Source organism: Astatotilapia calliptera, chromosome 2 (assembly GCF_900246225.1).
Source record: "Astatotilapia calliptera chromosome 2, fAstCal1.2, whole genome shotgun sequence".
Lineage (NCBI taxonomy): Eukaryota > Metazoa > Chordata > Actinopteri > Cichliformes > Cichlidae > Astatotilapia > Astatotilapia calliptera.
This window is the reverse complement of record NC_039303.1, coordinates 33,681,109-33,704,892: the sequence shown is the minus strand read 5'-3', so window position 1 is coordinate 33,704,892 and position 23,784 is coordinate 33,681,109. Positions and strand designations below refer to the sequence as shown.

General features: G+C 41.1%; 1 protein-coding gene across 22 annotated transcripts in view; it reads left to right on the top strand.

Moving 5' to 3' along the window:
• The window catches only part of dlg3 (discs, large homolog 3 (Drosophila)), a 79,311-nt gene that overhangs the window by 15,945 nt on the left and 39,582 nt on the right, over positions 1 to 23,784 (top strand). For 6 of the 22 annotated variants that reach the window (XM_026144421.1, XM_026144545.1, XM_026144400.1 and 3 more), the window contains exon 1: positions 6,715 to 7,632. In XM_026144421.1, the coding sequence (XP_026000206.1) occupies positions 7,267 to 7,632 (366 nt within the window). In that variant the 5' untranslated portion in view covers positions 6,715 to 7,266. Of the gene's footprint in view, positions 1 to 585; positions 697 to 6,714; positions 7,633 to 23,784 lie in introns of those variants that run through there. The other 16 variants (XM_026144495.1, XM_026144479.1, XM_026144391.1 and 13 more) reach the window with 4 other exon arrangements.

The following is a 23,784-nucleotide window of genomic DNA, read 5'->3' as shown; positions in this document are numbered from 1 at the left end:
TCTTTTTCATAGGATTTATTATGAATGATAATAATAATATATTCAACAAAACTCACTATCTTTGTTAGATATGTCTGTTCAACTTCTCGCTAACACAAATCTCTAGTCAGCCAACATGGCAGCAACTCAGTGCATTTAGAAATGTAGACATGGTCACGATGACCTGCTCAAGTTCAACCTGAGCATCAGAACGGACAAGAAAAGTGATTTTAAGTGACTCTGAATGTGTCATGGTTGTTGTTGCTGGGCGGGCTAGTCTAGCAATTTCAGAAACTGCTGGTCTACTGGGATTTTCCCAGACATCTCTAGGTTTTTACAGAAAATGGTCCAAAAAAGAGAAAATATCCAGTGAGCAGCAGTTCTCAGGGAGAAAGTGCATTGTTGATGTCAGAGGTCAGTGGAGATTGACCAGACTGCTTTAACAAATTATGCAGAAGAGCATCATTTACCTATATACTTAATGCCATTTGAAAATTAATGTATATGATTATCTTTTCTGGTATCCACAAGCGTGTCCATGTTATTGCAAGACAATATTTTTACGTTACTTGTCTGAAAAACAAATACTATGTGTGTCCCCTGCAGGATCAAGAGGGACAGAGTGTGTCCCGGGTCCGAGTGACCAGCAGGAGCAGCCCTCAAAAAGTGGAGCGAGTTTCTGGTTTGGTGGCTCGTTCTCATGTCGACGTGCCAAAGGTGAGTTACGCAAAGCAAAGATTTGCTTCCATGGACTGTCATGAACTCAACTTTTGCTCAATGATCCCATTAAACGTCAGAAAGACGATACTGTGACGCTGATGATGTGATGCTTACAAAATTTCCACGACAGTTATTGAGCTTTTTATTATGGTAATACTGAACACCGTGGTTAATAGTATATCATAAAACACTTAAAGGCCTAAAATATGTGGTCATATAATTCACCATGCTGAGGATCTCACTGTAGCTACGGGCTGGTTTTAAAAAGATTTAAATAAGTAATTTAAGACTGTGCAATATATGCTGTCCCTGAATCAGCGTTTTCTTAGTCACTCGTTATTCACTATGATAGTTCTTTTTTTCCACACAGTTTAATGTCAGACTACCGTACTTCAGTCAATGTAGTCATTGGTTTCTTGTCCACAGTCTCTAAGTTTGGACTATCCCTAACCTGACAACATTTGACTCCTGGAGAACGTTCACTGGTTCCCGAAAGCCATCTTTAATTGCTCTGCTTAGTCCTTTATTTTCTAGACAGTACGGTGAGAGGTGAAACTTCTCCCACCAGAGAAAGATTTGCTCTGGTGTCTTCTTAACCAATATCAGTTGTTGACCTCTTGGTATACATGCAACTTTTACTGTAACAAGTGAGCATGTCTTGACAAAAGTTACAAAATGCATTGATTTATCATATAGGCTGACTATAAACAGGGTTATTTTTTAACTTTTTTTGCTGCATGAATATGACTCAACCTTGGATGTCAGTCCTTCTTATGAGTTAACAAAAGTGCAGCACATGTTTTCAGATAGATAGACAAAAGCCCAAAGTACTATTTGTTTAACTAGCTTGCTATGAGGTAAAAGGCAAATACCGCCCTCATGTCTGTCTATTAGATGTGAAGTTTACTTTGGTTTCGGACTAGAAACAGTGGGAAAAAACTGGCTTCGCTTGTCAAAATGTCACAAAATCCATATTACCAACATGTATAAATTTCACAGATTAACACCTTCTCTTTGTTTGATCTCCAAGTGAAAAAAAATGTAAAAACTACATTGTGTGGATTATGATTTTTGTTTGGATAGAAAAAATTAAATGTGCTGTTTTCAGTCCTGCTAAAAGAAGCTAATTACCTGGCACCTCTTGTTTTATTGTGCTGTAACTTTTGGCAAGACAGCAGATAAGCTTCTTGCCAAAGTGATACCAAAATGATGCTTCTCCAAATGCCAAGCGGTCTCTTTAAAGGATTGTGGCTCATCTGATGCTTACACGAGCAACATGCTCAGTCCTCATCTTTCATGTGAGAGATATGTCTCAGTAGGCTGCCATGTTCTTCAGTGCTTTTAAAGGCCGCCGTGTTCACACGCATTTCCCCATTACAGCACGGCCAGAGGCACATGGCAGCACAGTGGCTGCAGGCGTTGGCTTTTGAGCTAAGCCCAGAACTAGTGCAGTAGGTGTGTGTGTGTGTGTGTGTGTGGGTGTATGTGAGGGGGGCGTTTGGATTAGTGGACTTGGACCAGGTAAAAGATGAGGTGATGCAGGCTGTGGCTGCGAGCACATGGATTCATTGTGCTTGTATGATAATGCCTGCATAATAAAACAGTGACAGCACAGGTTGATTCTGGTATGGATAATATGGAGCTGGCTGCGTATGTGTGTGTGTGTGTGTGTGTGAGACTCCCTCTTTCACATGAAGGAGGGAGATGAGGAGGCGCAGGGGAAGGGAGGGACTGTAAGGGAGAGAATGGGGGTGTAAAGAGAAAGCTATAGTGGGGGAGGCTGGAGAGAGACAGCAAGGCGGCTGAGAGGCGAGGGCCGGTGCAGTGCAGAGCTGGAACGGACACCCAGAGCTCAGCCTTCCGCGGGTTGCCATGGAAACCACATTCCTCCCCCGCCTGCATCCCTACAGACTGCTCTGACTCTCTTTCTCTCCATATCTATCTCTCCCCTCGCTCTTCTCTATGTTTTATCCCGTCTTTTTCATTCCTCTTTTAATTTGCGTCTTTGTTTTCTTTCTCCTCTCTCCCTCCATCTCGCTCTCTTCTGCTGTCATGCCGTACATGCTTTGAGCACATTCGTGATGATGCACACTCAGCAAGCACAGTGATTTCAGAAGCGTTGCACTCTGTGGCAAGGTGGATGGGTAATTACACAGTTTATTTTGCATTCCCATGCACTCACGGATGCATAAGCACTTTGTTGTTTTCTCAGCATCTCTCTGTTTTTCTTCTCTCTATTTTTACTTCCCCTTCTGTTCAGCACCATGCTTCAGTAATGCCCCCTCTAGTCATCGCATTTCTGCCCACACACAGGGCACCTTAGCTCGGTTTCTCCTCTGTTACGGCATCTGCAGTGGACCTCAACCACCTTCATCACATTTTATCAGCTACTTTCACCTGATCCTATAACCTCCTACTTGAACCAACCCCCCCTTTTCTTATTGCTCTTTTTCCTGCCTCTTCTTTATGCGTGTACGAAATCTGCATAAACACTGTTCCTTATCCTTGCAGCTCTGATAAAATCTCTCACTCTCCTCTTTTCCTGTCTCCTTCATTTATCTCCATGTGTATGCTTCTCTCTCTCATTATTCCATCAGTTGGAGTTTCATGTGTGTGGTGGAGCAGCTGTTCTCTGCCACTAAGGCCTATTAATAGGAGTCTTAGGCATGTAGCCTCAGTTTTCTGCTTCTGAAATGCTGGGAGAGCATTGTGGCGAATCTAAATGATCTCACTCATTTGAATTAGACTGACTGACTTGCTGTCTTCTCACCCTGTGCGAATTACTTGCCTCCCATCAACACATCACCTGTCAGTGAAATATATATCTCACATATTCTTCTATAATCTGGGAATTCCTTTCAGTGGATGTAATGATACCCGAGAGACTTGTTTCTTCATCCCCTATTACAGTTGGTTAAGGCTACAGTACAAGATCTTATTATGTGTTGATTGGGAGCTGCCTCTTTAAGACTGCCTCACTACCGATTGTCCTTTTATGGTGCTAAATCCGGTCAGGTGACGAAGGAGCAGTTACACAGCTTCTCTGAGAAATGCCTAGAAATGACTGAAAAGTTCAATAGATGGTCCGTGCAGTGGTTGGGAGGGGGGGTTGTAATGCTCGTTATGATAGCGTGTGTTTGTTACAGGGTGTCCAGGTGGGTTCATGTAATAAGAGAGCTGTGAAGGCTGCTGCTGAGCTGATTGTGTTGGGGGTGCCGAAAGCTGAAATGAAGCATCTCTGTTCAAAAAGCAAATTATGTGCTCCTCCCGTGTGTCATAACTCAAGCAGAGGGTCAGAGGTCGCAGTCTTAGTTTTAGCCATAAATCACCTAATGCTGTTTGCCTGAACACAATATTAACAAGGATTTTCTTACACACTCTGGACACATTTAATTCAGTTCAATTCAATTTTATTTATATAGCACCAGTTCACAGCAACAGTTGCCTCAAGGTGCTTTATATTGTAAGGTAAAGAATAAGCAAGCACTTGGCAACAGTGGGAAGGAAAAACTCCCGTTTAACAGGAAGAAACCTCCGGCAGAACCAGGCTGAGGGAGGGGAGGCCATCTTCTGCAAACATACTCTTTGCAAAAGCTGCATTTAATCCAGGGCAATGGTATTTGATTACACTATATTCACTAATGCGTCCGTTATCCTCCATTTATAAACTTTAAACAATCAGTACAGACAGTGCTTTATCCATCAAGACATTTCTTGCCCAGTACAATTTAATTCATGCAAAATCATTTTCCTGTATTAATTCTGTATTCTGTACTGAACTGTACAGAAAAGCAGCTCTTAAATTGTATTTCCCATCTATAATATGGAACTGAAACAGTTTCCTTTTCTTTGAGGTACTAAGATTTGTCTGCATATGTGAACTGGTCACACCTGTTCATGTGTTTGTATGTGGACGATTACCAATCTGTGGTTATTCTTTTCTTGTCCTGCCCATACCTACCTTTATATATGTATGTATAAAGGTAGCTTCTTACTGCACACCCCATGATTGCACTGACTGGTAAATGCAGTGTGGACAGTTTATAAGAGACAGGAGAAAGGGGTTTTAGGAAAGGATGCTTGCAACATGTGATCTGTCATGTGTAGTGTGATCGATATGCTTACATTGGTCTTCCAGGCTGCTGCTTCAAAGCCCCGCCTCGCCGCTCTAATTCAATTCAGCGGCATATGTGGCTGCACATCCTACGATGTAACTCATACAGTGGTTTCCAGCATCTGTTTAAAAATGCCTCTTTTTGCTCTTTGCTTGAAAATGAAAATCTCTGCAGGTTAGAGTGAGAGGATATCATTATAATGAAGTGAGTTACTCTTGCATGTAATTAAGTGAGCCTGAGCCTGCTGTGTGTGCCTCCTGGTAGGGCTGCAACACAATCCAGTTTGCCCTCAAAGTCCTGCTCAGTTTAACGGGAAGGTTGCACGGATAGGCATTTATATATGTCAGATTTTCAATATGGCAATATGGTGTCTATCAACACACTTTAAAGGCTTCTTGCTTTAATGTATATATGCACTGTAACATGCAGACTATGTATAAATATACCCTCTCCCCCATGCAGACACACCCAGCTCTGTTCCCCGTCACATTTCATTAATAATGCATGTATACAGGGCTTTAATGGCGACATTGTAACATTCCCTCTCAGTTCACTAAAAAAACCCTTCACCCTCAGTGTCAGGATGTTTTGTATCTAGCTGTGATCAGCCCACGAGTTCACAAGCATTTAAAATGGCTCACAAGCAGTCCTATCGCATTACTGAAAATATAACTGCCACAGATACATGAAAGCCATATAGTGGGGGTTTTTTTCCGCTCACACATTCTCACTCTCAATCTCTTCCTCCACCCACTTGAAAGCCCGAGCGTGTAATCGTGTTGGTTTCGTACACATGTGTTGATGTCATCATTGTGAACATGAAATAATTCCCCTATGGTTCTTATACGAGGCATCAGGAGTGCACTTTTTCCCTCGCCGTGCTTATTTTTGACCCAGTCCTGCACACGCGCAGGACTTGCCATTAAAATAATGCAACAGCGGTGCCGCTTTGAAACGAAAGAACGCTTTAAAGTAATGCAACGTGATTCAAATGCATCCTCTGCTGAGAGCCATGATATTGAGGAGAAAAGGGATTTTCATCTCCTGCACCTACTTCCACTGCAAGAGTATTTACAGATGTGTACTGTGACACAGAGCCTGAGGTTGACAATTACTAGCACAAGAAAGCTGTTCAGGCTGCAGCTGAACTAAGGATGACCGTGGAGATGACCAGTGATCAGAATGACAGGGGTGCTCATTGCAAGTTGGATTTCAGCTGCATTGGTCTGATGAAAACATGGATTAGACTCAGAATTTGCGGATCAGAGGCTGAGTACTGCATTGGCAGATTGCAGACTATGACTTCCTGACCTTTTTCTCTTTAAAATATTAAGAGGAAAAAAACACACACACACACAATGTTTTATTGTGTTTTGATTAGGGAAGAAGTGCCTTTTCACTCAAGGCAGGAAGCAGCGAGATTTGGGTGCTGCGGTCCCTTTAAGAGCAGCTACTGAAGCGCTCAGTCCTGTTGGTGCTGCTGCTGCTGCTGATGGCGGCGCTGCAAGTTGATTGGCTGTGGCTGTCAGGGCTGAGGTGCTAGAGGGATGCTGCTACATATCTCCCCCTCCCCACCCCCTCCGTCCCTTCCTGCTTCCCTCTCTCTCTTTCTCTCTTGCTCTATATCTCTCTCTCACTATCTCGCTCTTGCTAGCTCACATCCCTCTGAATAATCCACATCTAGGGCAAGCTGGCTGAGAGGCAATCCAGTGCTCAGCTCCTCTCTGCAGGCTGAGAAAAGAGACAGAGAGCGAAAGACAACGATTTTCAACGCAGGAGGAAAAAAAAAGCCGTGAGATTTTGACAAGAACAGGAAGATACCAAGAATTAACTGAAGATTTTCATCTGCGGATATCATTTATTTATACATATTGTTTATATATCTATATATATATATTTGTACACACGCATATAGATATTTATATATATATACATTTATCCTTGTACATATCTGTATCTGTGCTTGTCTGTTTATATTAATATTTTTATATGTATTTGTGTGTGTAAATATATATGATATATAAACAAAAAATATCTATATATCTATGAATTTATATGCGTATCACTGTGAACCAAGAGAAGCAAGAGGAAATTTCTATCATCAGGGCTGGTCTCTGATTGTGTGGCGGTATACAATATTTTAAATATTTCCTTTGATCTTCAACGTCAAGAGGACAAAGACTACGTGCCCATTTTGTATTTTTGTTTTCCTGTCGCTGCTTCCCATCCCTCTCAGTCCGTTTTTTTTTTCTGCGTCCGGAAGGAATAAACTGGAGAGTGACAGGATTTGACGAAAAGGGAAAATCTGTAGAAATTCCTGTGATTAGTGTTATTTCCATCGGCATTAGCGCTCTGTGAGCCGATCACAGCGTGCTGTGTGAGATCTGAGGAGGCAGCAGAGACAGAGTGCCACGCCGCTCATCTCAGCGTCAGCCCAGCCAGCACAGCCAGCATGCACAAACACCACCACTGCTGCAAGTGCCCAGAATGTTATGAGGTGACCCGTATGGCTGCCCTGCGTAGGATGGACGCCCCGTCGTATGGAGGAGACTGGCAGGCCGAGCCCTATGGATACCCACCTGGGTATGGTGGAGGCCAGACCTTACCCCCTCCAGCCTCAGGGGGAGGTGGAAGCATGGGAGGAGGAGGGGGCACTTTAGGGAGAAGTAAGGGCAAGGTTATGTCTGGTGGGGGCCCTGGAGGCCCCAACCCAAAGGGCCAATCCAAGGGTGGCCCCAAAGTAAATGGCAACAACTCCAGTGGACAAGGAGGATGGTGGCCCGAGTGCACCTGCACCAACCGGGAGTGGTATGACCAGGTAACTCCTCTTCCTCACTCTGTTACATAGCTCAGGCTCGTGGGACCTGACGAGGCAGATCAGAGGGGCTGTTGCCATAGTAAAACAGAAATGATCATGTGCCAGCTGAAGCTGTCGGTTTAAGGAAGAAAATTCAGATTTAGTATTCTTCTCAAGCCCTCTCTTTCCTAATTGTCGCTTGTGTATTTCGCATTGTAGAGCAGAATAGAGCTGATCTAGCTTCACGGCACATGCATGTAGATGATCTTCATTTTTGGATTGGGCGCAGATGACTAATGCTTATAGGTTTAACACACCAAGTGTGTGTGTCGTCAAAGGCTTATGCTGATGCAGTTACCACAGGCCAAAGAAATGGTGCATTTTCATTCATGGAAGCAGCACCGAGAGGCAGTTTGCAATTATTGTGAATTAGCCCTCTAGTCGGTAACCCTGACATTACAAGCTGACTCAAAGAAATTAGATGTAAAAAACAGATTTTGTCTAATTAGCTTAGAGTGGAGGAAGGGATGATGAAATCCATCTCTGATGCCAGTCCCTGTATTTTTTGCAGGCCATTGTGCTTCAAAGCATCACAATAGACTGTGTTGTGTAATACAAACAGAGAATGAGACGCAATCTAAATGCTGCCTGTTTTATGTGTCGCACAGTGTGAATGAAACTGCCTCTTTACATGTGCACCATTTTGTGTCTGTTGCCTCCATTTATTTACATGTATTTGTAAATCACAGTTGATGGAAGGTCAGAATAGCTTCAGGAGCACAGGCTTTAATTAAGGAAGGTGCATGTATGTGAGCATGAGATTGAGCTTGGGTGGGGGAAGGGTTGCTCGGTGAGCATGAGATTCAAGGAATGGATCTTGCTGTGCATAAGTATGTGCCTGTGCAGTCCTGTGTTTGCGGCAAGTGAAGCCACTGCATTATTTGTATTTCACCCCCTGTTGTGTCTGAGCCTGGTTTTGGAAGAAGAATAGGAAGAAGTGAGGAAGGTGAGAAGAAAATGGAGGCTGAAATTTCAGCAGCACAGTGGAGAAAGCTCCTCCTGAGCTGAGCCCTCGTATGAGCTGCAACCTGGTTGATATTAGCAGATTACTACATGGAGGAGAGGCTTTAGCTTTGAGGAGGCGAAAAAAAGAAAATGGACATTCTCTCTGTCTTGTGCATGATCCATTTAAATCTATTCCATTACAGCCACATCCAGATCAGTCATGCGTATTTCATGTTTCACACATTTGAAAGCTCAAAGCAGATGTGATTATGTAAGCATTTATTCCTTACATGGAGAATTTTACTCTCCGTCAGTGTTACCCCTTGGTTTTCCAGCGTATTTGTTCAATATTCAACTTACAACTGGAGCAAATTAGCATCTGCTTGATGAAAAATCTCTTTCGACTGCATCGTGATTCATGTAGTGATCTTATCCTGTTGAAACAGCACCATTAATGGATAAACCCCTCAGTCGAATCCTGGCTTGTGCTATCCTTTCGAAGGATCCCTGCTCTCTCGTTCTGTCGTGTGAATACATACCAGCATAAAAACTCTGCAAAAAAGCGTATCCAACCCGGCATTCATGGCTTGAATATACGAGTGTCTACATTTCTTACATTTCTTCACTGGAATAAAAATAGCGGAATTGCGGATAATGAGTCAGGGAATGGGGCATGCAGCGGGGGTTAGTGGGGTAAAAATGCAAAGGTTAAAAAAGAGAGAAATAAGCCAATAAATGCAGGCAGCAGCCCTGAAGAAGGGGGAGGGGATTATGTAAGAGGAGGCAGTTGGTGGTGCTGTCAGAGAGAGAAGCAGGAGAGGCACTGACACTGTGGACAAGCATCTGTCCCTCCATCTCCTAAAACAGGCATGTGAATGGCCTACATATATGCGCTTCCCATCCCATGAACGAGCTATAGCACAGCATGGGTAGAAATGCACACCCACCATAACCCCCGCCCTCCTGGCCCTCCTCACCGTTGCTCATCCTAGCTAGGGAAAAGTGAACGTTCCCCCTCCCCCACTACCTATAACACAGCCAGAGAGAGCAGGGCAGTAACACACACGCCCAACATCCTTGTAGCTTATAGCTTTCATAACAACTCATGTTTTGGGCATGCTAGCATGAAAAGTAATAACCTTGCACAGTCATTGAGAATTGTATGAGCTGGCTTTTTATAGCTGGATCATTGACATTTTTAAATGGCTCCTGTAGCCATGAACATTTCATGCATATGTGAGGAAATGATCAGGCAACCCCACCTCTGTCATCTATTTAGGGAATGATTGTGTTGCTTTTGTCATGAGCTTGCTAGTTTAATTATGGATGATTTCTGCTGGGATTATAAGAACATTCTTTAAAACAAGGGCTTTTGAATTTAAATCTGAGAAAAATAGAGACCTTAGTCTACTGGGAGCATCAGTCAGAAAGCTCCTTCTTCCCCCTGCGGGCTTCAATCTGTCTTTGTGTGTTCTCCAACTCCGTGGCTATGATTAGCTTTAAATATTAATTGGATTTTACTTTATTTATTAGCATCAAGATTTAGTCCAGAACGCTTTGCCAGACCTGTTGTTTATAACATGTCTCTGTAGTGGTTGTGGCATTTTAAATGAATGCACAGACGTGGTGGGCGTTCCATGCCAAACACTCCCATAGGTGATTACGACTTGGGAGCTTTCAGGCCTCAATCTGAAATTTGTGCATGTGTGTGTTCGTGCGTCTTTTTACAGTCGCATTGATTTATCGGTATCATTGGTTTCTACATCTGTCTGATGAGATTTTGTTCAGTCTGATTTGATTTGCCATTATTGTGACAGCAACCCAGAGAGCATTAACGGATGGGATTTGCGTGTGCTCCACGTCCAGAGGTCTTGAGCTGGATCCTCTAACTGTGATCTCGAAAGGCTTAGTCTAAGGCTTGGAATTTTCCTCATCAGATCAAGGAGGGGTTTATCTATGAGCTTGTCTAGGAAAAAGAAAAGCAGTGTGTAATCTGGATGAAACAGCATTCACTATGTCCATGTGTTTCCTTAGAAATTTGGTGTGAATGTTAATGCATGATGGATGGCATTTTTCATCATTGCACCTGCAGGAGATGTTATCGTCTCCAGCCCAGTTTTATACAAAATTAACACACAGCTGTTCTTAAAAGTTGTGACGTTTTGCAATTATTTGCTTATAATTTAAACTATATATTTCATTAGAAGTTAGTACAAAGGTAACATGAATTTCAAACTGCAGCACTTTCTTTTGTCTGTTTTTATTTTAAATGCAAACTTATTTTCAGTATGATGCAAGAAGCAAATTTATAAAGGTTGAGGTTAGAGCTGGGCGATAGAACGATAACGATATGTATCGCGATATAACTTTTACTCGATAGAGAAATTAAGCTATCGCGATAGACCTCGCCGCTCTTGTCCTCTTTAAAAAAAAAAAAAAAAAAAAAAAAAAAAAAGGTCAGCCAATCCAAATTAAGTAGCGCAGAGCCGAACCAATCACAGCCGCAGCGTCACGTCGCGTGACTTGTTACGTACAGCACAAGTGCCAAGCCGCACGTGTGTTTGTTTGGGAAGCAGCCAGCGGGTAATGGAGCTAGCGCATAATGGAGGAAATGAGTGTGCCGACTAGAAAAATCAACCGAGTGTGACCGAAGAGAAAACAGATGATGGTTCCAATGCCGGAGAGATTGTCGAACGGAAGAGCCATAGAAGTTCCGTAGTGTGAAGGTATTTCGGCTATTTCAAGTCTGACAAAAACAGAGTAGCGTGCACTGTAAATTGTGCCGAAAGCAAGTCTGGAAATACAATAAACTGGTGCATGCGTCACACTGTGCGCCACGTTATTGTTTCGGTGAAATGAATTTCTACAATACTGTTAATTCTACTCTCTGCAGTGTTTAAATGCTTACATATACACACACAGTTACTGTCCGTCCATGCATACGACTCGGTTCTGCTTCTATGCCCCAGCTTTGTTTACTTTTTCCCACCGAGGCTTCTAGACTTCTGATTGGCCAACATTTCTGCACGGTTAGAAATCTAGCGCCACCTGCTGCTTTGGCATGTTCATAGCAGCATTTTCCTTCATTTCTGCTTTTATGTGTGGACGGGATTATTTTTTAAAACGGAAACGGAAAATCTCCGTTTTCAAAAATACCCGTGTACGTGTGGACGTAGCCTCAGTCTCTGACTGGAAGCGCTAATTCGTCATTCGGCTTTTGTCAGACTAAAGTAACTGTTAAAACTGTTTGAAAAGCTAAGCTATACAACAAGGAGAGATTGAGAATTTCCTTTTAGTTCTCAGTTTATTTGAGGTTGAGACAACTCTAGAAGGTGAATAATAGCAGTCTACAGAGCCATGTTGCTCTAGCATGTGATAACAATGTCTGACATTGTCTTGGTAAAATAAGGATGGCTGGATGGCAGCATTAGATGCTCTAATGCTGGTATATATTGTTCTTCATTAAAGGTGCCTTAAAGGATATGGAAACTACTCCAGCTTTTAGCCCTAATGCCCCCCATTACCAGTACTGATTTTTGAAATGTTTACTGATCAAACGCATTCACTCTTTTCTCCATCATCCATCATTTACAAAACAAATTTCACATTTTAATTCAGCTTTTTTCTACTATTGGAAAAAGAATGCCATCCGTAAGAGAAAAAATTCTGGTACTTTTCTTAAAGTAATGGATTAATAACCTAAAATTTCAAGTTATTTTCTCAATTTCATATTATTATGTCTAATGCTTGAGTTATGTTGAGACCCCCAACTCAAAATTCTTATCTAATAACCTGAAATTTTAAGCAAATTTACATGTGAGTTTTGTCTTTTATTACCCATGATACAGCTGTTTATAAATATGTTGCTGGTATCAAATTCAAACCAAAGATATACATTTTTCAGAAAACAACAAAATTGATCATTTTTTATCTCTTATCATCTACTACTTTCAAATAAATATAGGGTTTAAATGTTTGAGAATCATTCTATTTTTATTTACACTTTACACAACGGCCCAAATCTTTTTGAAAAAGGTTTGCAGTAGAAGTAGTTTTGCATCTTTCCTGGTCTGATATCTGAGTCTGAAACACAGATTCCTAACCTAGTAAGAAAAAGTGCCATCATCAACTTTGGATGACTTCATTCAAGTCTGTATCTATTTTTTATTGTTTTCCAGGTTTTAACATTTGTGTTCTGTGTTTTATTCCAAGCTTTATTATGTTTTATAGTTTAAACCCTTATGAATCAGTATCATGTACCGATAAAACTATAAAAGCCCACTTATTTGCTTGTCTGCTGCCACCCTACAGTGTCAGTGCTTTTAGACATCGCTCTTTAGCGTCAGTGTTGAATTAACATTTCATCTGAAGACCTTTCGTTCCTAGCCTGTTCCTCCCTCTCTCCCACACTCACCCCAAGCAGCATTTTAAATTTAGTAGGAGGCAGAAACAGGCAGATATAGTGTACTGGTAATTACTCTCTGAAATCTTTCAATGTGTAGCTCAGGTCCTGTGTTCATTTTAACCTTGTGAAGCGTTTCGGAACCTGCTGTAAACAAGGGCTCAGTTTTGGTTGTTTTTTTTTTTTTTTTTTTAATGCGTTTGCTTTTCATTGTAACGTCACACAATTGGAGTCACAGCTTGCATTTTTCAGGAAAAAGTTTAGAGTTATCAGGATGTGTGTGATCTGATCTTTTTGTAAGTCTTAATTAACTATGGACTAACACGCTAAATGAAGAACGCTTACACAGTTTCTGTCTCGACTGTATCGAGTAATTACTTAAAGTCCAAGCTGGAAAAGTAAGTGAACCCAAAAGCTCAGCTGTTGAATGAGATGAGATTGGCGGTGTGGCTTAAAAGAATTGGGTTTTGGCTTAGCCACAACCTAAATTAGACAAATATTCACAGCCTAGAACATTTCTCATACGTTTTGGCACTACAGTTTTTTCTGATTTAAAAAAAAAACAAAAAACGAGTAGATGTCAACCAGAACCTAACCTAAACCCTGAGACTATTTGTTGCTATCAGTGTGGTAGTCATTAAGATTCAGGCAGCTGCAACAGCTACACAAGTGTTTCTATAACTCAGTGTTCATCATAAATCTACATGCCTACAAATGGAGCAAATTCAGAGCTCTTGCTACTCTCCCTAGTGTGGGCGTCCTGCAAAGATCACACCAAGATCACAACATGCAAGCGTGAAAGCGGTGAAAAAGAACCCGAGAGTAACGTTAAAACACCTGCAGAAATGCCTACAACTTTATATTTGTTTATGTGTCCACTACAAGAAAAAAACACCTGGACTTACAGGAGAGGGGGCACCATGGTTTGGGGCTGTTTTGCTAACTCAGAGACTCAGAGACAACGACCAACACAAGGAAACACACAAAGAAGAAAATTCATGTTTTAAAATAACAAAAATCGGTTATTTTAACCTAATGGAGACTGGCATGACCTGAGCAAGGCTGTTCAATCAGGCATCCCTGAAATACAGATGAGCAGAAAAATGTTTGTAGGAAGGAGATTCTCACTCACTCATGAGTTAAGTGAAAATTAAATCACATATTTGGAGTAATCAATGTAGAAGGTTTCAAAACCTTTTTCCTCAAACTGATTTGCCTGCTTTAACCATGCAGGAGGTGAAATGTTTTACATTTTCCTACCCAAATTACTGCATTACAGCGATCAGTTCAGTGCAAGTGAATGCGTATATTAAACCATCTAGCCAAACCGAAAAATATGAAATCAACATGAGATATGAAAGATTTAGTGCTTCCTATTGGCTGAGTTTATTTTCCAATAAGATCACATTTAAAATGTGGTACTCGCCAATCTGTATCTGTTGTTTGACATCATTGCTATGCTTCATATATTTTTATAGTTTTCTAGGGAGCTAAATGAAGAATTCTGTGCTTCCGCAGACCAAAAGGTAGATTAACTACAGCAAAAACAATGCAAACAAAAAGCGCCAGCATTGGCAGATAGCTAAATTGTTAATTTAACTATTAGTATTGACTGATTTTTCTCAACTGTATTTTTTTATATTTCTATTTGTTTTGCAATCAATAAAAAAAACCACTAGAATTTCCTACAAAGTAAAAACTCAAGAAGTAGAACAAAGAAATTGCTTCTTCATAATCTCGGAACTGCTACGATGTTCCAACATGTTAAGGCACTGCGTGACATTGCTCAAGGATGTTATTGTGTGTTATCATCCAGTATATTGAAAACTGCGATACAAACGTGCAAATTCAGCATTCCAGGTCCACGATTTGTTGCACCAAGCTTTTCACTTTGTTGCACATTTCAAGGAGCAGCAGCTGCTGCCTCTTAGCGGTGTTTTAGTGTCTTAATATTTCACCCTGGCATGCTCACTTGGCAGCATGACAACATAGGATAGGAGAAAAAAATGTCGATGAACATGTTTCTGCTACTGAAATGGTGCATAGATGTTTGGTTACTATTCTTTTGTACTTGCAGCTGTGGTATTTGACAGTTTACACTGATCTTTCCACTGGATTGAAAACAATGGATTAAAAACGCTGCTACAGGCTGTAACAGACAGACTGTTTCATATAACTATATACACATAGACTATAAGCACACACCCCCAACCTTTTCCCAAAAACACAGTGTTCTGTACCCATGCGGTGTGAGGGTAAAGAGAGAACAGTGAACCATGGGAAATGCACTACATTACAAGGGAAACAAGGCGTACTGCAATATTTATGTGCACTTTGACAAAAGTTAGCTTTTTTTTTATGCTGTTAAAGAGGGTAAGCACAGAGCGTCGGAGAAATGGCTAGTCAGACATTGACGTCAGCAAATTGTGGAGACTTTGACAAGCCAGCCACCATTATAGGAGCTGAAGACCTGTGATATAGCGCGGCTATACCTGTGACCCAAAAGCTGAACTGTGTTTAATCCCACCTCCTACACCTCTCTTAAAAGCCTCTACTCGGTTGTTGTTGTTTTTTCTTTTTTCCCCCGTTTGCTGCGTTACCAAGCTGAATCAGCTTGTACTCTTTCATAATGGAGGTTCTGTGTGAAACGCTGGAATCAGAGAAATTTCTTGTGTCTTCTGCCAACACAGATTTAAGCTCATCAAGTGGTTTACTCATTAGCGCAACCCCTCTACAGCTATGTGATGTATGTAGAGGCTTTAGTGTAGCGTTACAGGTGCAGTAGCCCGAAGCGGCAGATCCTGTGTGTGGAGGTGTGTGTCCTGCTGGAAGCCGAGGCTGTCGTGCCCCTGTGATCCATATGGTCATTGTCAGAGGCCCTGCCAGGGCTCAGCCCCGTATCAGCTCGCCCATTCCCCTCTCTGGCACTCGCTGCCAGCTGGGGAGGAGAGCAGAAGAGAAAAGAGAAGGGAGGGGAGTGCTATTTGTTTGTTTGCTTGCCTGTTTTGTTTTATTTAAGGGGTTTTTGCTGATCACAGTAGAGACTGGCCTAGAAATGCGACTGTGCTGCGCTGTGCAGGGCAGACTGGACGTCTGAATCAGCGATGGAGCGAGGGATGCGGGCCTTTTGATGGAATGAGATTTTGGTGATCCTGTACCCCTGTAGTTGTTTATTAAAAGAATCAAACGTTGTGATAGATCGTATGTACAGATATAAAAGCCTTTTCCCCCCCCGTGATGCTAGACTCCTTTTAGTAAGAATGTGCTAACATCCTAAGCAAAGTACACCAGTTCCATCACCCACATGCTGCAATACATGAAATACGTGTATATCCAATCAATATCAGTGAAGAGCTAGTCCCTAAGCCTTCTGACTCCTCTTCATTTTTGTGGGGGTGTGTGGGTGCTTTCAACAACGCTTGTGCTTTTATTGCTTTTATTCAACCGCCATATCGGCTGTTATTTTGGTAACACTTTACAATAAGGTACACAAAATCCTGAGTTGTCCAACCAATGAAACAGGATGTAACTACTGAATAGTTATAAAAGAATACTTTAAAATAAGTGCTAGTATAATCAGGATTAGCATTTTCTGTGAAAAAATAAATAAATGTGTACCTACAGCAGCTTAGTCATGCCAAACCTAAGGTTCTTTTGCAGAGGGAACTTTGTTTCAGTCTCCTAATTATTTTCCTACACTTCTGTTTTGCAGTTTTTGAGACGCTCCTAATGATACCCATACTTCCTGCTCAAGCCTTTTAAATTAAAAGCCCTCTTGTGGCTCCAAGGGCTTAATCACTACCTGTCTAAATAAGCTTTTACTTGTATATATCTTCAAGTCATGTTTAGTTTAGTACTCAGCATTTTCACACGATACATTATGACAGAAGGGAAAGACTTGGCATTACTAACTGGAGAGAGTATTTCTGATATACAAGAAAACATAGTTGTAAATATGACTCTACATTGCACGATGGAGCACAAAGGAAACGGAAGGAAATCTAATGCCATCTGTTTAAAAGAGCAACTTTTTCCTGTTGCGAAATAAGCTGAGAAATGAAGTGTTGCCTAAATGGAAAGCTTTAACTAAATAATGAAGATAAAGTAAATGGGCAGATGTATATGAATCAGCTTTAGTGCTCATATTTCAGATTTGTACGTGTCTGCTTGTCGCAAAGGAGCAACTGAGTTGCAATTCTTGGCTTGGCTCAAAATTTAAAATTCATCTAATTCAGCATGAATTCCTTCAATGGGCACTTCCTAAAAGGTTCTTTAACCAGTTAAGTAGGTTGTCTAGTATTTGCTAGAGTTTTCAGGAAGGATATAATAGCAGTAGGGTTACTTTCACTGATTTGGTTCTCACTCATTCATAGTAATCTACAAAGGGATATTTTTGCTTTCATTCCACGTTTTAGTGTTCGCCTTGCCTTTATGTATGCATGGTATATATGGATCTCCGATGGTATAACTAATTATAATACTAAGAGCTGATGACCAAGTAGTTAAAATTCTGTTCTACAGGAAATTCTCTGAGCTTTACTTAGTGATGAGAATTCATGATTTCATCATACAGAATAATGAAGACTTTTTTGCGTCTGTGTTCCATTTTCTAGTTACACCGACGTGCACGCACGCGCGTGTGTTTGTGCGTGTGTGTGTGTGTGTGTGTGTGTGTGTGTGTGTGTGTGTGTGTGGAGGACATTTGGCAAAGCAGTGCATTTCTTACCATGTGTAGCTGCTCTGAGTGCCATCTCTGTCTAATGCATTATCCAAGCAGCCCTTCAGCCATTTGGTCTGGCCTCTCATTTGTGTGTGTGTGTGTGTGTGTGTGTGTGTGTGTGCTGTGTTGTTGTTCAGTGTTCTTCATTTCTATCATCCCCCTCCTGTCTCCCACTGCCCTTCGCCTCCTCCGCTTTTTCTTTTTTCATACATCACATGAATCAAAGGTTTCATCTTGGGGTGACGAGCAGTGTTCGGAGAAGATGCAGCAGCATCTCCAGACCTGTGCAGCAGCATGATTAGGCCGGTGATATTTGTATGCATTGCTGCACGGGGTACGACCTTAAATTTAGCCATTTATTGATTAAATTTGGATGACTTTGCAGTACAAAAGTAATAACAAGATCTTTGTTAAGTAGCAAATGCCATGTTTTTGATACCATTTTCTGATGAGAAGAGAAGACAAGCCTGAGCAATCCCAAACGCATTTATCTAAAGTGATATAATTTCAATATTAAGTGAAAACAAAAACAAAAGCTATATATTTTAACCCATATCTTACAAATTAATGTAAACTAATGTAAACAATGGCCTAAAATAAGAAACAAGTTGTAGAAAATCCTTTAATAAACCTTTTAATGGCTTAATTTTTTTTTCTTTCAGGTCTCGTTGCCCTCAAAGGCAGCTAATTCTCAGCCTCCTTATTCCACATGAATCATTTAATAACCCTGATAAATGTGTCCAGGCTTTTTATATGTTTTATAAAAGAAACCCCACAATATAGCAGTTTTAAAGCTATATTAATAAACTATTTTAGAGCTTTTTAAGGAAAATTTTTGTTAGACACTCAGACTATGAATAGATGGCTCATATGTGATTCTTTGCATTGTTTACTGATTTGCATATAAGAATATACAGAAGGTTGACAAATAAAGGTGGAATTAGAAACCTTGACCCAGTGAGGCAGTCCAGTGGCTTAGTTTTGCTGCCAAAATTACATTTATGCTCCCTGCATTGGTCCCTCGCCTTGTCGATGTGACATCATCACACAGCCACATGCATTTATACTCACCATTGTGGCGCTTTTATCCATTTGCAGTCTTCTGCAGCAGTGTTGCAGAAATCTCCCTACATGAGTTCTGTGCCATCTGGGAATCCCTGTGCTCCTGCACACGTGTGTCATATAAATGCCCATACGGGCGGTGTGGTCTTGCCTCAGGCTCGTCCATTTTGCGCCAGTGGATGTGATGCCACTTTTGCCATCCATGCGATGTATTCCCACAGTGGCAAACATAAACCGGTGCTTAGTCGAAGTGGTCACTGCAGTTTTATACAAAGTTATTCAGAGTAGTCATCCTTATCCTACAGTAAAAAATGTCTCTCCTGATGTGAGTGGTCTAGTCCGAGATGAAAATGGCCCATGTGTCATAGCCTTTGCCAAAGCTTTGGACACCTGTGGCAGAAGATGTAAATGAAAACATGATGTTCAATGCCAAGAAGCACTGAGGCTGCTCTGGTGTTGGCCGCCGACATGTTACAAGAACCATGTATATTCTTCTCCTATTTAATATGTCTGTATGTTGAAGGAACATGCGGAGCAGAAGGTTCTCTCCAAGCCCCAGAACCTGCATGGGGCATCTGCAGCTTCCTGTTACATGAACATACAGCATATTTTTATATCACATGGGCTTCCTGTTTCCACCCACCAAGCTGACAGCCAGCATTATCCAGGCCTCTGTCTGTTGTATATACAAATTATTATATTATATAATAATATTATTTTCATAAGGGAAAATCATTTCTATCTACATCAATTTTGGAAAAACAGACAGACACATCTAAATCACAGAGACGGGAAAAAATGAGTCACTTGTTATTACACTGCCGTTAGAAGATTTAGAGTTTATTTTTTGTTTGTCCCGTGACACTTATCATATCTGCCGTGCTCTTCTAGTACATACCAAATTACATACCAAATACAAACTCTACCACATATCATTGTCTTTACTTGCCCAGATTAAAGCGATTTAGGTAGGTACCTGTACCTATTAGTCAAACAGATGCACAGTAGCTTAATGAAACATTGATTCTCACCATTGGAACACATGCTAATCCTGTTGGGGGAATCAACCCGTATAAATGTTTAGGTTTCTTGTTTTCCTGGAGGAGCTAGCCATCCACATTTTCTCATTTTAGTATTAGCAGCAAAAATACTCTCATGTCAGTCTGATCACATAGATCTGGGTGATTTTTATCAGTGAAAAGTGCTATATAAATACATTTTACTTACTTATGTCCTTATCAGTTAGACTCAAGATTCTCAATTAAAGGGACAATGATCACATGGTGTATCAGAGTTCTCAAAGGAAATCTTTAAGTTGCAGAAAAGGTGTTCCTAGACCACGAGATAAGTAGAGCAAAACGCCGAGTGGATTTTCCAAAATAATTCAGCTTTCTTTCTTCTCTAAAAAACTGACTTGTTACACGAGTCGCAGCCAGTAGCATAGCATGGCAGCTTAATGCTTACAACAATTATTTGATAGTAAAGTTAAGTATCTGCTGCATTCATTTTAAACTTGAACCTGAAATCACTCGCCCAGGTGAGGCATTCGATGAAACTTCCCACTACTACTCTCCCAGCTCCCAGCTTTTTCTGAATTCCCCAAATGCTCTTAAAAAAACGAAAACCTTGAAACAGATGCTTCACTCTACCAAAACTCTGTAAACATTATATAGAAATGATCATAAGCAGCCGCTTAAAAGATCTGCCTCCGACATTTTTGTTGACTTTAAGCTGAAGCAACACGAGCTGAGGCATGCAAGGAGAGAACAAAGGAAACATTTATGTTTAATGTTTAAGCATAGCAGCTAGAAATCATTCAGATCTCTTTATTACCAGTGTGGAAGGTGTCTTATCAACACTTTCAAAGGTGCAAACTGCCTTTTTTCACAAAACTGTGCTTTTCCAGGTGTAACAGGGTCAGATGGGCAAAACTTGACTGGATGACTTTTCTTTGTAGTCTTTAACTGCAGGGTTGTGTGCACAGAGCATAACACTTTGACACTTTATAAATCTTGATTTGCCTTTGTATGCAGGATGCTAATCATAGATGCTACAGCCACAGCCTCGGTGGCTACTGCTCAGTGACTGAAAAGTCTTCCTATCCTAGATAGACCAAGAAACATTTCAGTGTTGAATAAATCATGCTTATAAAATAGTTCCAAAATGAAAGTCAAACCATGTTTGAGGCACATCTTAAACATCACCTGGGCGACGTTTGATTTTCTAGTAAGATAAGTCTGTGTCTCTATGTTTGCTTTACTGATTAGAATAAAGGTAGATGAACAATTTTCTTTTTCTGGAAAGTTTCTGGATTAAAAATGATGAGGAGAACGACCACATCTGAGCAGTGACACAAATTTGCAACCACACACGTTTAAAATTCATTCTGGTGAACTAATTGGCAATAACCAGATCTATATTATTTATCTGATCAGTTTTTAAGAGACGGTTCTCTACAGTTCAGCCTTTCTCATTGTACGGTGATCAGTTTTGACTGGGGAGATGACGTCAGGGTTTCAACCATGTTCAGACTCTTAAAATGATCATAACATTAAAAATGGAATTGCATCTGTTTTACTTAGTAAAACATGAAAGTAAGAACTGAGCCCAGAAACTCATCAGGAAAGTGTTTAGTCCCGCTGTAACAGTCTCTGTGGTGTGAACGCTAAGTTTAGGGCTTCGGTCAGCACTGGCAAAAGTAACAAACTTTCACTGCATGTACTGCCTATTTAAACCAATGAAGTTTGTATACTTGCTATCTGATTTGATAACATTTATGACAAAGCCACCAAACAAGAGAAACTATAAGTCAAAGCCTACTGTACGCCATTTCAGTGTGAAACTGTAACCAGAAGCTGAAGTCTATCCCACCCTTGGTTTATTTTAGCATAAAAATAGACACAGGAAGGAACAGCTGGTATAGAGGTTACAGCTGTGCCTATAGGTACTGTTAATTACCACATATACACATTTTAAATCTAGCATTTAGCCTAAATCTACTCAATTGTATATTAACAACAATTCTTATTTTTTTCAGCAGTTTGTTCAGCATGAACATTTTGCATTCGATCAGCTGACAGAAATGTTGTTGTTAAATATGTTTAAAATGCACACTGTGTGTAATCCAGCATAGATGAACATGGAATTTAGCAGGAAGACATGATACTGATTGCCATATGTCAGAAAAATTCACCACCCCGCATTCAGAATGTCGAGGAAAGCAGCAGCGCCGAGCCCTCCCTGTATGTGAACCACCGAGTGTCTTTTATGTTGTGTGATGATGCAACAGGGGACGGTAGGCAGGGGAGGGTGATTAGGAATAGAGATGGGCAGAGAGGAAAGGATGGGAAGCAGGAAGAAAGAGATGAAGAAATGAGAGTTTTTGGCGTAAAAGAAAGGGATGAGCTAGTAAAATATAAATAAATAAACAAGAAGAGGAAAGAAGGGGGAGGAGAGGAAAGCAGAGAGGAGCCTGTGCTCAGACACAGCCCTGTGTGTTGCCATGGTGCAGGCTCAGTCAGAGCTGCACAGCAGCTTTGCTGCTCAGCTAGCTAATTACCACAGGCTGCAATGTTGATACGCAGGCGACCAAAGCCTGCTTGTTTTCCAAGACAATTTTTCCCTCAACCACACGGCTGTAGCAGTCAGGATGCAAATCGTTTCTTTATATGCAGAAAAATATGTCTCTGATGCTGATGATGCTGTGACTAAAATGCAGTATAAAAATGTGCAGTTGCTATGTGGTGAATAGCATTATGGAACACAGTAGTGGTCCTCAGCTCTACTGTAAAGCGCTCTTCCAGCCCAGAGCTTCATTGTCCGACTGCCCCTGCTTTCTGAGAGCCAGCGGGTCCCAATCAGCCTGCTTATAAAACCCAATATGGGCCACTGTGGATTAATACTCACCATTAAAATGTGCAATTATGTAATCAGCCAAATCCAAGCCCTGCATATGTTCTCTAGAATATCTCAGCAGGTGGGAATGTGGGAGGGGAGGGGAGGGACAGTGTGATTGACAGGAATGACGCAACATCAGTACATTCTGCCAGAATTTGGGATTTTCAAGAAATTCAGCCCGTCATTCACACCGCATTAACATTTAGTGTCAAACTAGTCGTTCTTTTAGCCTTTCAAAATGAGAAATGAGCTGTGCCTTTCTATGATGATGCAAATGATTTGACCAGCAGTCCAAAGCTCACAGATTTACTGTGCTTACATTTAAGAAGCTGGAGCCAAGAGTTTTTGGGTTAGGTGGACTCATACAAAGCCATCTTGAAAACACCTCCAGGTATTAAGTTTAGGCTAGCAAGAGAAATCTATCTAAATGGATGGTCAGTGTAGAGTGTAGAGTTACCAGTCAAATGTGATTACAAACAATTTGCCCAAAAATAAGGGTTATTTTTTTTTCCACCTGAGCCAACACAGTCAGCTTCTTTACCTAAACCCACCAGAAGCCCTAAGCAACTGTTATGCTAATTCATATTACACATATACCTAGATTTACAAAACAACTTTAAGTTTTCATTCAGTATAACCCAAAATGAATGAATGAGTGAGTCATCAGGAAAGTGGTTACAGAGGTCAAGTTAGAAAGACTTCTATAGAACCCGAAACCTTTTTGCAGCCACAGCTATCGCCATCTGGTGGCCTTCGAATAGAATGCTGGTTTAAAGCTGGCTTCATCTTACGACCCGAAAGCTACAGCTCCTGTTTATGCAAAGAAACCGAGCACATGCATCAGTGCTACATGGTGATTGGCTTTTTGAGGGGAAGGGAGGGACCATCAACATCTCTGGCATTCCCAAAAGTCTTGTGTGCATTTCTACTCGGAATTCTTTGACCTCATAATATCTCTGATGCATCTGCACTGGCTTGTCCTAGAGGTAAAAATAAAATTAATATATTAAATCTTGCTTGCGTCGTCTGCATTAAAACTGAAGTCGCAAATCAGTGAGTTGTGGTTTCACAGGGGGATTTTCTCAGC